At 41.0% G+C, this 16,636-nt stretch overlaps 1 protein-coding gene across 1 annotated transcript; it reads left to right on the top strand.

Moving 5' to 3' along the window:
- Positions 1-667: 667 nt before the first annotated feature.
- Positions 668-15,162, top strand: NLRP11 (NLR family pyrin domain containing 11). The gene is made up of 9 exons (XM_012557105.1): positions 668-947; positions 1,389-2,923; positions 4,121-4,308; positions 6,432-6,599; positions 8,539-8,709; positions 9,473-9,643; positions 11,035-11,205; positions 11,494-11,664; positions 14,916-15,162. The coding sequence occupies exons 1-9, from the start codon at positions 668-670 to the stop codon at positions 15,160-15,162; spliced, it is 3,102 nt and encodes a 1,033-aa protein (XP_012412559.1).
- Positions 15,163-16,636: the final 1,474 nt, after the last annotated feature.

Below are 16,636 nucleotides of genomic sequence, written 5' to 3'. Positions count from 1 at the left end.
GGGGTTCTTGTTCCTGGGGGCAATCACATAGGTACCATCTGCCTATCATGAACCAAAATTCCAGACTCCCAGAAGGAAAGCAAGTGTTCAACATAAATCACATTGTTGATACAAACAGTGTAAACTCAGTGAGCCACTCTAATCACTTAGGGGATGGTGGGATTCTCCCAAAATCCCAGTCCCTTGATTCCAGCCCAGGGCAAGGCTTGCAAGCAGGCCTTTCCAAGGAGAGCACTCAGGCCTGCTATGTGAACTTCTTTCTGCACACCCTGAATACTGACTTAAACTGAGATGATATCTGTGTACACATATGTGGAAACACTGTTCCCATCTATTGCTTTTTCTCAACAGTAGATCATAAACATCTTTCCAGGTCAGGAATTATAAACCCACAGATGATTGTTATGACTGCATATTCTATCTTATCCATGTAAAAATTTAAATGAGTTTTCTCCTATGTCAATTAGGAATGAGTAGACACCACTGTATAGTTTTGATTCCCCAATTCCATCTTGTGTTAGATTTATGCAATCTTCTTTTAAAACGATGTGATAGTGAATACTCTTGTACCTGTGTCTTTCTGATGAATGACATTAGTTCCAGTATTTATTTTCTAGATCCCACATTCCTTGTTCTTCAAGATCCTTTCCCTCAAGTCTGAAGCAAGATGGCAGCATCAAGTTCTACAGACTCCGACCTGCTGTGGTACCTAGAGAAGCTCGATAATAAGGAATTTCAGAGTGTTAAGGAACATCTCATACGAGCACCTTTGGAGTTTGGACTGCCAGAGATTCCGTGGCTTCAGCTAAGGAAAGCCCAACAAGAAGATCTGGATAAGATATTGACAACCAATTATGAGGCACATATTACCTGGAATATGATGTTCAGCATCTTTCAAAAGATCAGTCGTCAAGATCTCTGTGAGGAGATCGATGCCAGACGGAACCGTGAGTGGGGTCATTAGGAGGGTGGGTGGGGCCAAGGCACAGTTTGCAGGGAACTCAGCTGCTTTGACGAGGGATTTCTCCTTCCCAAAAGAGCCAGTATTCAGTCCTGAAAGCCATCAGTGGTGATGGTTTGGATGTGAATTGTGTTCTGTCCTATGACTTTCTGATTCTACCCTTATTTTATGCCTTCTTGGTAATTGGCTGTTATTAAAGTAGCTACGCTAAGGATTGTCGTTAGTTGCCATCAAGGCAATTCTGACTCATGGTGACCCCATGTGTTAGATTATGCAGTCTTTTTTGAAAATAACTTGATAGTGAATACCCTTGCATCTGTGTCTTTCTGATGACTGGTTGAATATAGAAATACTAGGAAAATTGTTTATACATTTTGAACTTTTATCTGCATTTTTCATTTCTTCTGCCCTGTGTTCACTGGCTTAGGTAACAAAGAGACATACAAAAATCTCATAATTAAAAAATTACTACTCCAATGGGAAGAAGGCATTTATCCAAAAGTTCATGATGATTTCTATGATTCAATTGCATCGGGAATTTTCCGCGTATTTGAAATGATCTTCGATCCTAAGTACAATTTGTCATCAGATAACTTTAATGTGTTCCTGATAGGAGAGAGAGCAGCTGGAAAAACAATGCTTATAAAGATGGCAGTGATACTATGGGTGAGTGGACGCATATGGAAGGATACATTCTCATACATCATTCATCTCACTTCTCGTGAGATAAACCAGATGGCCCACAGTAGCTTTGTTGAGCTGCTCTCCAAGGACTGGCCTGACAGCCGGGCTCCTGTGGCAGATATCCTGTCTGATTCCCGGAAGCTCTTGTTTATCCTTGAGGACTTGGACAACATAAAGTTCATCTTAAACATGGATGAATCTGCTTTGTGTAGTGACAGCAGGAAGCAGGTGCCAGTATTGGTACTCCTGGTCAGTTTGTTCAAGAGAAAAATGGCACCAGGTTCCTCATTCCTCATCTCAACCAGGCCTGGGCGACAGGATGCCATGGATGCATTATTGAAGGAAACAGATTACTCCATCAATCTGAATTTCATCGATGAAATAAGGCAGAGGTATTTCACCTTATTCTTTAAAGACAGTAGGAAGGCTACAATAGCCTTCAAATTTGTCCAGGAGAATGAAATGCTTGTGGATCTGTGCAACGTGCCCATCTTGTGCTGGGTTGTTTGCACGACCCTGAATCACCAGATGGACAAGGCGGATGATGTCAAACTCAAGTTCCGAACATCCACTGACATACATGCCCATTTTCTCACCAACGCGTTGATGTCTGAGCCTGGTATGGTTGCTGGTCAGCATCACCTGGTCCTTCTAGAGCGTCTGTGTTGGCTGGCTTTAGAAGGGCTGTTGCAAGACGTATTGGACTTCAGTAACCAAGACCTCAGAAGTGTTGGGCTTACCGAGGCTGATGTCTCTGTGTTGCAGACCACAAATATTCTTACGCGGAGCAGCAACTGTGAAGACCATTGCACGTTCATACACCTGCGTGTCCAGGAGTTTTGTGCAGCCATAGCGTACATGAGGCCATTGATCGCATCCCTGCTCCCCTCAACCAGTAAAGAAAAAGAGAGGAGGGCAGAATATAAGTATCTTAGTCCAATAATGACTTGCATTTTTGGTCTTCTTAACAAGAAGACGAGAGACATTCTTGAGACATCCTTTGGCTGTCAACTATTATCAGAGATGCACCGGCAGTATTTCCTGGAGCAAATGGAAAACTTGGGTGCTAATCCAACAGCAATGGAACACCACGTACCTTTGTTTTATTGTCTCTTTGAGAACCAGGAGGAAGAATTTGTGAAACAGATAATGGGATTTTTCGTAGAAGCCACCATTTTTATCCAAGAAAACAAAGATCTGATGGTTTCATCATATTGTCTGAAGCGCTGCCATACGCTACAGAAACTTAGGTTGTGTATTCAAGGCATCTTTGAAAAGGTCACTGTGAAGCTAACATCTAGGTGAGCCTCTTTTAAATTCTGTTCTTCCCTGTATTTCTAAAACCTGCCCATAATTTCACTGCCCATTGACCATAACAAGACTGAAACTGAAGACAATCAGAATTTGGTTTCCAATCTAATCCATACCTGGACCAGTTTAATCCAGGGTTTGGGGGTTAAACCTCAGCATTGACATTTGGGGTTGGATAATTCTTTGTTGTTGGACTATATTGTGCACTGTAGTATGTTTAGCAGCATCCCTGGCTTCCACCCACTAGATGCCAATAGCACGTCACCCTCCCACTGGTTATGAAAACGAAATGTCTTCAGACACCAAATGTTCCCTTGGGGACAAAAATTGCCCCTAGTCAGAACCACTGGTTTAATCTCATTTCCTCAGAATTTGTTGTATGGATTAACTGAAATAATTCTCATAAGTTACTTAGAGATGTGATAGCATAAAACATGCAATATTCATCATCAATAAATATTAATCTAAATAGTTAAACCTGTTCACATTAAAGGAATCATGCTCAGTCACTTGTATCTTACCTGACTACAGAATCACCGACCACTTTCACGGGTCTGGCTGTTGTTTTTCATACCTGATCATGCTTTATTTCTTCCCACGTAGTTCTAAGTCATGGCCCCTGTGTGGCGCAAATGGTTAAGCACTTGACTATTAACCTGAAGGTTAGTGGTTAAAACTCACCCAGTGGCACTGTGGAAGAAAGGCCTGGCAATTTGCTGCTATAAAGATTACAGCTGAGAAAACCCTACAGAGCTCAGATCTCTGTGATACATCAGGTTGCCATGAGTCAGAATCGACTCAATGGCAATGGTTTTTTTTGTTTTGTTTTAGTATTAAATCTAGGAGTTTCCAGGCAGTGCAAATACTTAAGCCCTCAAGTACCTAATCAAAAGCTTAGTGGTTCAAACCCACCCCGAGACACCTCAGAAGAAAGGCCTGGTGATTTGCTTTCAAAAGTCCACACCTTTGAAAGCCTTATGAAGCAATTGGTTCTACTTTGACACACATGGGGTCACCATGAGTCGGAGTTGACTCGATGGCAACTGGTTTGGAATTTTTTGGTTTCGTATTAAGTCTGAGTTAGGTAACAGGACTTTTGAAAGAACACTTTAGTAATTTTAAGATCAATAAGTACATTAGAGTCAAATGTAAATTCCACTGAAGAATTGCATTTTTCTTCCTCTACGCAGTCAAATGAGGAGCCTGACCCATTGGAGAGACATCTGCTCTCTGCTTTATACCAAGGAGAACCTCCGAGAGCTGGAAATTTGTAACAGCAAACTTGACAACACTTCGGAAAGGATCCTCTGTAAAGCACTGGGACATCCCAGCTGTCTACTTCAAACACTCAAGTAGGTGCCAACATCAGTCTCCACCTGAAAGGTTCCCCCGGGAAAGCAGTATTCCCCCTTTTCCTTCTTTGAGTAAAGAAAATAATACCAGAAAAAACGACCACCACAGGGGATAAAAGTAATGCCGGATGTGGGAATTAAGTAGGTGAATGTACCTACAGGCATTGGGCGGGGGGAGAACCCTAATGTCCCTGATAATGTTTTTAGAAAATAGAAAATTGATTCATTGTACAAAAAGAAAAATTTGGTCAGTGAAGTCAGAGTTAATAGAGTTTATAAGAAGCCCTGGTTAAGTGCTTGGCTGCTAACTGAAAAGTTGGTGATTTGAACCTATCAGTTGCTCTGCAGGAGAAAGATGTGGCAGTCTGCTTCCCTAAAGATTAAAGCCTTGGAAACCTTATGCGGCATTCTACTCTGTCCTATAGGGTCACTATGAGTTGGAATCGACCTGGTGGCAGTGGGTTTGAGGGAGAAACTGTTCGTGAACAGGGAGCACCCAACCTGAAAGTGGCCAGGGGCCCAAGTTTACAGTTATAATGTGGCTTTATAAAACTTCGATGAGGAAACATCTTGCCCTTTTTTGGGGAAAGTTGGTCGCTGAATGTTGTTCGCCACCAAGTGAATTCCGATTGATAGTGACCCTATAGGACAGAGTAGAACTGCCCCCATAGTTTCCAAGGCCGTAAATCTTTACCGGAGCTCCTGTAGAGTAGCTGGTGGGTTCCAGTCACTGACCTTTGGTTAGTAGCTGAGCACTTAACCATTGTGCCACCAGGGCTCCTGCACTGAATGTTAAGCTGGTTTATTTTGATTGATAAGTGTTGCTAACTCATACTGTTATGAAAGACTTGTTTTAAGTTTCCATTTTGCATAAAGTTGTTGATTCTTGTAAATGGCCTTACGATTAATTTTTGTTTAGCTCTTGGCCCAGGGAAGCCATTTTAACTCTTGCCTCTAAAGAAATTTTTAACAATATACTTGTGAATCACAAACTGTTTAAGTAAAAAGGAAAGAAGATGTGTCATTCTGGATTATGTTCAATTATATATAACTGACTATGTCCTCTTGTCCCAAGAGTGGCTTTAAGCACCTATGGTTTAATTTTCCACTTATGTGAAGTCTAGAGGGAAGCCTGGTGCAAATATACTCTGAAGTTCATCAGGGACCCGGATCCCTTCTGCCCTTCTGCTCTGCCATCTTTCATGGGCTCCTAGCCCCAAGTGAGAGGCAATGACAAAAGCTATTGTCTTCATGTTTCACTTCAACTTCCCAGGGAATCATGAAAATCTCTGGACATTATCTTTGATTCCGATTTCTTTCATATTCCGCATGCAGTCCATTAGCAACTCCTAGTTTAAAAAAAAAAGTGTTTTCGGTGAAATACGGTATACACAGCCGTTAAGGTTCCCATTCAACAATTTCTCCACAAGTTGTTCAGTGACATTGGTTACATTCCTCACAATATGCATGTTAAAGCAATCATGTTTGAGTTATGAAAGCAGATTAGGCACAGAAGCAAGGAAGCACAAATGGAAAAAGAGAGATGCCAGATAGAGATCACCAAGGAACTTGGGAACTCCGAGGCTAGAGAAGCTGAGACAAGGGCTTTTCCCTAGAGCTGGCACCCTGAATTTGGACTTCTAGTCTCCTGAACTGAAAATCCATTTCTGTTCATTAAAAGCCATCCACTTGTATTATTTCTGTTACCGCAGCCCTAGGTAACTGAGACACCCAGAGTCTTTTCTAAGGCAAGAGCCTGACATAGGGGTTAGCAGAGGACCATGAACCTGACTATGAACCTCAGGATCTTCAATGGAAACCAAGTGTGTGAGGATGTGATCAAAACTCTGAAAATCTGTTCTGGGATGAACAAGGGAAATTACAAACAAGAGGTTCACAGTCTTGTGTGACTTTCACTGTTAACTCTCCTATTTTATGTTGCGGAGGCTGGGTGGCACAAAGGGTTAAGCACTCAACTGCTAGCCAAAAGGTTGGTGCTTCAAACCCACTCATAGCCTTGAAAACCCTATGGAGCTCAGTTCTACTTTGCACACATGGGATCGTCATGAGTTGGAATTGACTCTTTGGCAACAAACCACCACAACAAATTTTGTGTTCTGCAGGCTGACGTATCTTGCTGTTGATGCCAGATTTGAGGACTTGTTCAAGGCCATCGTTCATAACCGGAATCTGACACACTTGAGCCTGACTTGTATGCCTGTTTCCCTAAAGATGTTTTCACTTCTGCGTGAGGTCTTGGCCAATCCAATGTGCAACATACAGCATCTGAGGTACATCATCTGTCTGAATGTTGAGTGTGTCCAAGGGGAAGGACTGGGTATTGGTGAACAAACAAGTCACCAGGTGCCATCTAGTCGATTCCAAATCATGGCACCCCCTATGTGTGTCAGAAGAACTGTGCTTCATAGGCTTTTCAACAGCTGGTTTTTCAGAAGTAGATGGCCAGGCCTTTCTCCTTTCTTCCGAGGTGCCTCTGGGTAGACTCGAACCTCTAACCTTTTGGTTAGCAGCCAAGCACATTAACTGTCTATCCTACCCAGGGACTCCAATTGGTTGTGTAGGGATGCCCTTTTAGGTAATACTACCTGCTACCTCTCCTCGATGCCCCTCATTCCGTGAAGATTTTGAGCACATGGCTTATTTCTCTCTCCTTAACATTACTCCTGTTGTTCTAGGTGGGCTTAGTTTCTATATAGATAATCTTTCCCATAACTTGCCTTATTTCCTTGATCTATAATTCCCTAATGATCTAGTCCCTCTGCTCATTGTCAGGCACAGACTACCCTAGTCAAACCCTAGAGCAATACTGCCTAATAGAAATATGGCGTGAGAGACAAAGATAATTAATTTTCCAGTAGCCACATTAAAAAGTAAAAGGAAACAAGTGAAATTAATTTCAATACATCTTAACTCAATATATCAAATTATATCTGTATGTTAATTGAGAGTATTAAAAAAAAAAAAAAAAACCCAAACTATTAATGAGATTTTAGGAGTCCCTTGGGTCGTGCAAATGGTTAATGTGCTCGGCTGCTAACCAAAGGGTAGAAGCTCAAGTCTACCCAGAGACACCTCAGAGGAAAGGCCTGGTAATCTACTTCTGAAAAATCAGTCATCGAAAACCTTATGAAGCACAGTTCTACTCTGACACACATAGGGGTGCCATGATTCAGAGTCAGCTTGACAGCAACTGATTTTTTTTTTTTTTTAAATTAATGAGATTTTACAATTCCTTTTTTTGGTGTTAAGTCTTCAGGATCTGGTGTGTTTTATACTTACAGAGCATCTCCATTCAGATGCTAACTTTTCATCAGAAATACTTGATCTCTATTTTGATTTCATGAATTTTACAATTGAAAGTCAATTCACAGACCAGATTGTTCTAAATGTACTTAAAAGTTTTCCAGTAACCGAATCAAATCAGTTTTTAACTTAAATATGAGTTAACGAAAAATAAACAAAATTGAGAATTCACTGCCTCAGTCACACTAGTCATATTTCAAGTGCTCAGTTAACATATGTGGCTAGTGGCTTCCATATTGGATAGTGCAGCTCTAGACCTTGTCAAGGAGTCCCTGCGTGGCGCAAATGGTTAAGCACTCCACTACTAACCAAAAGGTTGACGGTTCAAACTCACCCAGGAGCGCCTCAGAACAAAGGTCCTGGCAGTCTGCTTCTGAAAGTTCACAACCCTGAAAACCCTATGCACACAGTTGTACTCAGCACACGTGAAGTTGCCATGAATTGGAATCAACTCGACAGCAGCTAGTCTGGTTTGTTTTTGGTTTATAGGGAAAGATTAAAAAAAAACAATTCCCTTACTTTTCTTTTTAAAGTGTCAATTTAACTTGGTTGGGGCTGATTTTATTTAAAAGGATGGTTTGACCAAACAATAGTTCAGCTTAATTAGTAAAGAATGTCTGCCTTGAGAATTGTGTTGTTTTAAAGAACTATCTATATAGGATCCAATTGACAATGGCAACTGCAAAGATTAGATAGGAAACTTAGGGGGAAGTGAGTTTATGTCAGTGAGAGAGAATGGTTGGACAACTTGAAGAATGTAATCAACATCACTGACTTGTACAAGTAGAAATTGTTGAATTAGTATATGTTTTGCTATACATTTTCAACAGTAACAAAATTATCGAAAAAAAGGATGGTTTGTAGAACTGGCCAACCTCACTTTATCTGTATGGAATCCTCTTATAGCTTGATGAAGTGTGATCTGAAAACTAGCACCTGTGAAGAAATCTCTTCAATCCTCATCAACAGCAAGAAGCTGAAACGACTGTCCTTATCCAACAACCCGCTGAATAACAACGGGGTGAAAATTCTATGCGATGCCTTGCTCCACCCAGGCTGTGCTCTTGAGTCACTGGTGTAAGTTGGCATGGGCAAGCCCACTACATAGACTCTCGGGCTCAGGTTTGAACATCTTAGGCATATGGTCAAAAGAAAACAATGTAGGGGAAAAGTACAGCAAAGCATAGCAGCTGAAGCCATAGTCTTTAGAATCAGGTCTGTGTTAAAGATTCGGGAATGACAACTAATTTGCAGCATAGGGTCAACAAAATTTATTTAGCTTTTCTCAACTTCCATTTCACAATCTGGAGAATGGGTTCATTATATGACCAACCTTACAGATTTGAAGAGAATTAAAGATGGTGCTAAGGAAGTTTCCATGGAATCCTGGGTGGTGTAAATGGTTAAGCGCTTGACCACTAACTGAAAGGCTGGCTTCCAAAAGGTCACAGCCTTGAAAACCCTATGGAACACGAGTTGATTCTGACTCATGGCGACCCCAATAGCAACTAACAACATGGAAGTTCCAAACAGAGTACCTGGGCCATACCAACTGGTTTAATAAGATAAAGGGACTGATATTGTCACAGTAAGAATAAGCAACCATGCTCTGTGTTGTGTGGAATGTGATGTGATGGAGAGGACAAAGAAGAAAGTGAAGAGGTCGCCTTGAGTTGGAGTTGACTGGTCGGTAGCTTTCTGTCTCCATCTACTAGTAGGAAAGTCACGGGGAGAGAGACTGAGCTTTGGCAGAAGCATAGAAACACTTGTTGATTTGGGATGGGTGTGAGTAAACTGTTATTGACTCAGTATTTTTTCTGTATTTGTGATCCTCATGCAGGTTATTCTTCTGTTGCCTCACTGAAACCTCTTGCAGCTCAATTGGGAGAGTTGTTATGCTCAGCAGAACTATAAAACATCTAGATGTGAGTGTAAATTACCTACAAAATCATGGAGCATTGGTCTTAATTTTGTCCTTGATGATGCCAACCTGTCAGTTACAGGAGCTGGAGTAAGTCCTGCCATTGTTTTCTTGGATGACCATGTCTTTACTGGGTTTGGGTGGTAGAGTGCGCAACAGAAATGAGGAAAGACTTTAATGATGGTGTCTAGGTGATAAATAGTATGCAAGGGGTATGAAAACATGTGTTTCCAACAACACATAGCAAAAGAGTCACCATCACCACCACCAGCAGTTGCCATTGAGTTAATTCCAACTCATGGAGACCCTATTTGTGTCAGAGTAGAACTGTGCTCCTTAGGGTTTTCAAAGTTAGTGACCTTTCAGAAGTAGATCTCCAGGCCTTTTTTCCAAGGCACGTCTGGGTGGGTTTGAATCACCAACCTTTCAGTTAGTAGCCAAGCACTTAATGGTTTGTGCTGCCTAGGGACTCCCAGCATAAGAACGGTAAGTTGTTTTTTTTTGGCAAATGTCCTAGCGGAGAAGCAAGTTTACAAAGTTCCTCAGATCCTCATTATCACACTGAGAGGTATGTCTACACCAGTCCCAGCTGGGCATTCAGCAGAAAAATTCTGCAGGAGAGACCCCAGAGATTCCACTCTGACCTGGATTACATGTTTATGGGGAAGGGAACATCTCCAGGGACAGACATCTTTGTTGGGAAATGGTCTTGTTGGAAAAGGAGAGAGTTAGGAGCACAGATGAGAGAAGTAGCCTTATCAAAGCCACTTGTATGGACCCAAGGCCCTATGCTTCTCTGGTGAGCTAGCTTAATCATGATGGGATGGCCCTTCACAAAAATTCTAGGAGGAAATATGTAAAATCAGGATAGGAACCAGCCTTAAGACCATACCCAGGAAGAGCCTAGTATGCACATGTACACCAATGTTCATTGCAGCACTACTCACAATAGCCAAAAGGTGGAAACAATCTAAAAGCCCATCAACAGATGAATGGATAAACAAAACGTGGTACATACATGAATACTACTCAGCCATAAAGAGAAATGAAGTTCTGATGCATGCCACAACACAGACAAACCTAGAAAACATGCTGAGTGAAATAAATCAATCACAAAAGGACAAATACTACATGATCTCACTTGTATGAAATAAGAATAGGCAAATGTATAGAGACCAAAAGTTTATTGGTGTTTACCAGGAGGAGGAAGAAGGAAGAAAGGGGAGCCATTTTTTAGGAAGCAGCGAGCTTCTGTTTATGGTGATGGGAAATCTGGCAATGACTATTAAACCAAAAGAGCTTAGAATAATGCCTGGTATATTATAGGCATTCAGTAATGTTAGTAATCTGCTCTTGTCTCCATGATGAATCCCATCTGCATGGACATCATGAGAATAGAGGTCCAAGAACATTCACTCCTTCATGATATGAGACATTTGAGCCAGGTGATTGTGACTGCATCTCATTTTTATCTTTTGCAGGCTGTCAGGTTGTTTTTTCACCACTGATGTCTGTCGAGACATTGCCGCTGCTATTATTACTAACAAAAACCTGAGGAGCCTGGAGCTTGGGAGCAATAATATAGGGGATGCAGGAGTGGAGCTGTTGTGTAATGCCTTGAAACACCCAACCTGCAATTTAGAGAATCTTGGGTAGGTAGCTGGTGGGAAGGGTGCTTTTTTTTTTTTTTTTTTTTTTTTTTTTGGAGTTTGGGAAAGCCTAAGAAGGAACAAGTACAAAATGAAAGTAGATTGGGAAATGGAAACCCTTAGGTACAATGGTCTGGTGTTTCAAATGCTTCTTTCTTGGGTTGTAAATTCTTTCATCCAGAACTGGTGAGGTAGGCCTTTGGTAGCTGTCTAGGTCATGCCCATCTACTCTGCCCACCATTTTCTCCAAGGATGGGGTCCTGTCTCAACCTGTGCATGTCCTTGTTTCAGGCTAGAAGAGTGTATGCTGACCAATACCTGCTGTGAGAGTATTGCCTCTGTTCTTATCAGCAGCAAAACACTGAAAAAACTCAGTCTGCTTGGAAACGAATTGGATGAGGAAGGAATTGTGCAACTCCTTCAGGGCTTAGGGCACCCTGATTGCATACTTCAGACAATTGGGTAAGTTGGTTGCTATTTTACATGGTGATGAGTCCCTGGGTGAAGCAAAAGGTTAAGCACTTGGCTACTAACTGAAAGTTTGGCAGTTTGAATCCACCCAGACATGCCTTGAAAGAAAGGCCTGGAGATCTATTTCTGAAAGGTTATTGAGAACCCTATGGGGCACAGTTATACTCTGAAACACATGGGGTCACCATGAGTCAGAATCGACTTGAGGGCAACTGGTAAGGTGACGTAAGGGGGAAATTCTGTGTTGAGATGGTCTAGGGTGTACAAGATGATATACCCTACTGCTGGCTTCAACTCCATAAAAAACGAGAATAGTCTCCTTTGTTGGGAGATTGAAAATGTGTATAGTGAGCTTAAAACAGACTACATAGTCAATGCTGAGTAAATGGTGGCAATTGGTATATAATACCAATTATTCTGTATTTAAGAATTTTTATCTTACTTCCTACCTTCTACCTTCCTTTGTTTGAATGTGTCCTTCTCTACTAGAGAAGAAAAAAAGACTAATTCTCAGCCCACCATTTTGTGGCTCCCAACCCAGGGCCATTAAATTTCTTCTTGTAAAGCAAAGATTCTCTTCCTTTCAGTTATCTGTTAGTTAGGTATCTAACAGATTAGATATCCGTTGTCTATTGCCATATAATAAATTACTACAAATTTAGGACTTAATGCATATTATTTATAGTTGATGCCAGAGGTCCTGTCACAGCTGAGCTAGTCCTTTTCTTCAGAGTCTCTGACAAGGCTGTAATCTTGGCATCATCCAGGGCTGGGGTCTCATCCGAAGGCTTCATTGGGAAAGGATCTGCTTCTAAGCTCATGGGCTTGTCAGCAGAATTCAGTTCCTGGAGGGCTGTTGGTCTGAGGGACTTAGTCCTAGACAGTTGTTGGCTGGAGGCCACTCTCAGTTCTTTGCCTTGTGGGCCTCTCCAACAAGGCAGCTCATGTCATCAAAGTATGCAAGCCAAGAAAGCAATAGAGTCTATTAGCAAAGCAGAGGTAACACTCTTGTGTAAATCACTATGGAAGTAACATCCCATCCTTCTTGCCTATTGATTAGAAGCAAATCACAGGTCACAGCTATAGTCAAGGGGAGGAGGGTTACCCAAGGGTGTGACTACCACAGTGTGAAAATCATTGGACACCATCTTAAAAATCGCCTACCAGAATTTCCATTCACCTCTTGTCCGCATATCTAGAAATTTCTGGCCATATTTAATATTTCTTCCTACTTACCTTATTTTCTTAAAGGCAAACAATATCCAGGTTAGTGATCATTTGATTACAGGCAAAGTACAAACATCTTGGATTTACCCATGGATCATACATAAACAGGGCAACTGGTTTCCCTCTCTGCCTTCAGTTTTCTCAAATGGAAAATGTGGATATTTATCTCAGAACTCTTGAAAAGACTGAATTAGATCACAAACTCAATGTGCTTGGGACACCGCTACGAGTTCTTTCCCCTTAACCTCTCCAAATGATACTTTCCATGAATGTGGATATTGAGTTAAACTTTTAGATGCATAAACCAAAACCAAACCCATTGCCGTCGAGTTAATTCCAGTTCATAGCGACCCTATAGGACAGAGTAGGGCTGCCCCATAGGGTTTCTGAGGAGTAGCTGGTGGGTTCAAACTGCCGACCTTTTCGGTTAACAGCCAAGCTCTTAACCACAGCACAGAAGGACCCATTCGAACATTGCGAACTTTTCTATGTCTCTTCTTCTGTTAATTCTTTCCCTATGGCTCTTCTCATCTAATATACCATGTAGTGCATTTATTATGTTTTTTGTCCATCTCCTTCCAGTAGAATATAAGCTCCATGATGGCAAGAATTTTTTTGTGTGTGGTGAAAATATACATAACAAAACATACGCCATCTCAACAATGTCTATATATACAATTCAGTGACATTGATATAATGCTTCAGTTTGTGTAACCATTTTTGCTATCCTTTTCCAATCATTCCATCATTAACATAAGCTCAATGTCCCCTAATCAAAAACTCCTTTTCCCCCTCCCTACTACCCCTGGTTGTTGTTGTTAGGTGGTGTCGACTTGGTTCTGACTCATAACAACCCCACGCACAGCAAAAACACTGCCCCTGGTAACCGCTACTAATCTTTGGATTCTATGTATCTGCTTATTTCATATAAGTGAGATCATGCAGTATTTATTCTTTGCCACTGACTTACTTCGCTCAGCATGATGTTTTCAAGGTTCATCCATGCTGTGGCATGCAGCAGGACTTCATTTCTCTTTATGGCTGAGTAGTACTTCATTGTATGTATGGACCATATTTTGTTTATCCATTCATCTGTTGACGGACATTTCAGTTGTTTCCATCTTTTGGCTACTGTGAAAACTGCTGCGATGAGTATTGGTGTACAGGTTTCTATTTATGTTGCTGCCTTCATTTTTCCTGGGTATATACCTAGGATTGGGATTTCTGGGTTATAGGGCAGTTCTGTGTTCAACTTTTTGAGGAACTGTTTCCACAGTGGCTGCACCAGTTTACATTCCCACCAGCAAAGGATGAGGGTTCCAGTTTCTTTACAACCTTGCCAACACTTGTTTTGTATTTTTTTTAATTTTATTATAATGCCAGGGTTTTTTTTTTTTTTTTTTTCAATGCTGTATCCTAGTATCTAGGTGTGCAATAAAGGTACATTAAAGAGACAAATACGTTTCAGGATATAAAGGTATTTTTACCTACATCCTGATGGAGGCATTCACATACAGAGAGGGCACAGGAAAAATCAAAGTGACTATAAACTTCCCTCCTTGATTTGAAGAAGCTGTATCAAAAGTTATAAACACAGGCTCTGGTGTAAGTGGCCCTCTGTTCTCTAGCCACGTAAACATACTTATGCTAAACTTTGACTCTCAGTGTTCTGTTCTATAAAATCATGGTGTTAATGGTATCATCTGTTCTAAGAATCTAATGATTTATAAATATAAAATATTGAGTATATCATATCAGTTGTTACTACTAATTTAATGTCAGCCTGTTCTCCCAGTGGAATTTTTGGCTTATGCTCCAATGTTCAACGGGGAGCTCTCTATTGACTGCAAGAATGAAGGATTTTAGTCTAGAGCAGACTTTCCTTTTTTGTCAGATAAAGAACAAGAGACTCCTAGGAATGCCCAAAGAAAGATACATAAGGAGAGGGCCATCAATGCAGTAAAGTGAAAATGTAACATGTAGAATTAACAGAATTTCCCCCTCTGCTTCCTCAGTCTTCAAATAAGTGATGTAGGTGCAGAGACCCTGGAGTTGCTGAGGACTGTGAGAGAGAAAAACGCTAAACTGGTCTTCGTGGACCAATCCTGGGCTAAGAAGGAAGGCAGACAACTCGAGGAGAAGATTGGTCAACACGATTCTTCCCCATTAGATCAAGCTAGGCGTAACATAGCTTGGCATTCAATCTCTTTCCAAATGCCAAGAGTGTATAGGCCCATGAAAGGATCAACTACAGGTTCTTGACAATCTCTTCAATCATGCTCTACATAAAATGTGTTCAACACGAGCTACTTCCATGGCTGGGGTGCAGGAAAACCAGAATTATGGTTTCTCTTTTTTTTTTTTTTTTTTTGTCTTTGTACGTTTTGTGACTTTGGCCAAATTAACCACTTTCTTTGTAAAATTCTCACACTGTCCCATAAGAATATTGAAAGAATTATGTCAAGTATTAAAAGGTGAAAATGCATTGGTGAAAAAGTATGAAACATGATTCTTTTATGAAGCATGATTCTTTCATCAGTGGGCTTCGTAGAATAACAACTTGGATGGAAGGAGCCACGATCCTCTTATTCCCCTGTGTAGGGAGGGATGTCAGAAGGCTGAAACCCACATCTCTCTTCTCCTTAATCCTTACCCTCACTTCAGCAGTATTCCAGCTGTTGTTATGTGCTGTCTAGTTGATTCTAACCCATAGTGACCCTATATGACAGAGTAGAATTGCCCCCATAGGGTTTCCTAGGCAGTAATCTTTGTGGGAGCAAAATTGCCAGGTTCAAACCACTGACCTGTTGGTTAGCAGGTGCGTGCTGAACCATTGTGCCATTAGGGCTCCTTATTCCAGCCATAGCTCCCCTCCACCAATCACTATCTCAAGCTATGTATTCCAACTCAAGTCTGGTTCTTTCAGATGCTTACTTACACATCAAACTCAACCAAGCCTTTGCTGTGACCCTTTCCTTAACCCTCCCTTGTCCTAATCTTCAGCCACAAACATAAGGTCTAACTCAATCCTATTCCTATTATCCAAATGATAATTTTTGTCAACCTATTCAAGAATGTAGGTAGTCTTAACAATACCTAAAAATCAGTCTTGAATGAAAGAACAGCTATCTACAGGTTATTATTATTCCTGTAACGGAAGATGAGCCTCAAGGTTGGAAGGCATTCAAAATACACAATGGAGGCAGAAGAATAATTTCAGATACAATTTCTGAGGAATTTGTGAATGATAATCTGGGCACAGCCACTCTAGAGAACAACTAAACAGTTTCTTATAAAATTAAACATATATTTAACCATATAACCCAGCAATCATACTCCTGCACATTCATTCCAGAGAAATGAAGACATGTTCAGACAAAAACCTGTGCATGACCATTCATAGCAGCTTTATTTTTAATAGCCCCAAACTGAAAAGATCCCAAAGGCCCATCAACAGATGAATGGTTAAACTGTAGTACAGCCATACCATGTACAGTGATTAAAAAGGAGGGACTATTGCTATATGAAACAAGGATGAATATCAAGGTCATTATGTTGAGTGAAAAGTCAACCTCAAAATGTTACATGCTGTCTGATTCCTTCCATGTAACATTCTCAAAATGACAAAAGTCTAGAGATGAATAATAGATTAGTGGTTGCCAAGGGCTAGGGATGGGGAGGATCTGCATGGGCCAGGGCGGTGCAATTATCAAGGGGTAGCCCAAGGGAGTTTCAT

Source organism: Trichechus manatus, unplaced genomic scaffold, assembly GCF_000243295.1.
Source record: "Trichechus manatus latirostris isolate Lorelei unplaced genomic scaffold, TriManLat1.0 scaffold00087, whole genome shotgun sequence".
Lineage (NCBI taxonomy): Eukaryota > Metazoa > Chordata > Mammalia > Sirenia > Trichechidae > Trichechus > Trichechus manatus.
The sequence above is the reverse complement of the archived record's forward strand: the minus strand, read 5'-3'. Positions and strand labels throughout refer to the sequence as shown.

Coding starts and splice junctions, on each gene's coding strand:
- NLRP11 (XM_012557105.1), top strand. CDS start 668: ATGGCAGCATCAAGTTCTACAGACTCCGACCTGCTGTGGTACCTAGAG. Junction 948..1,388: donor GATCGATGCCAGACGGAACC/GTGAGTGGGGTC, acceptor TCACTGGCTTAG/GTAACAAAGAGACATACAAA. Junction 9,644..11,034: donor TGTCAGTTACAGGAGCTGGA/GTAAGTCCTGCC, acceptor TATCTTTTGCAG/GCTGTCAGGTTGTTTTTTCA.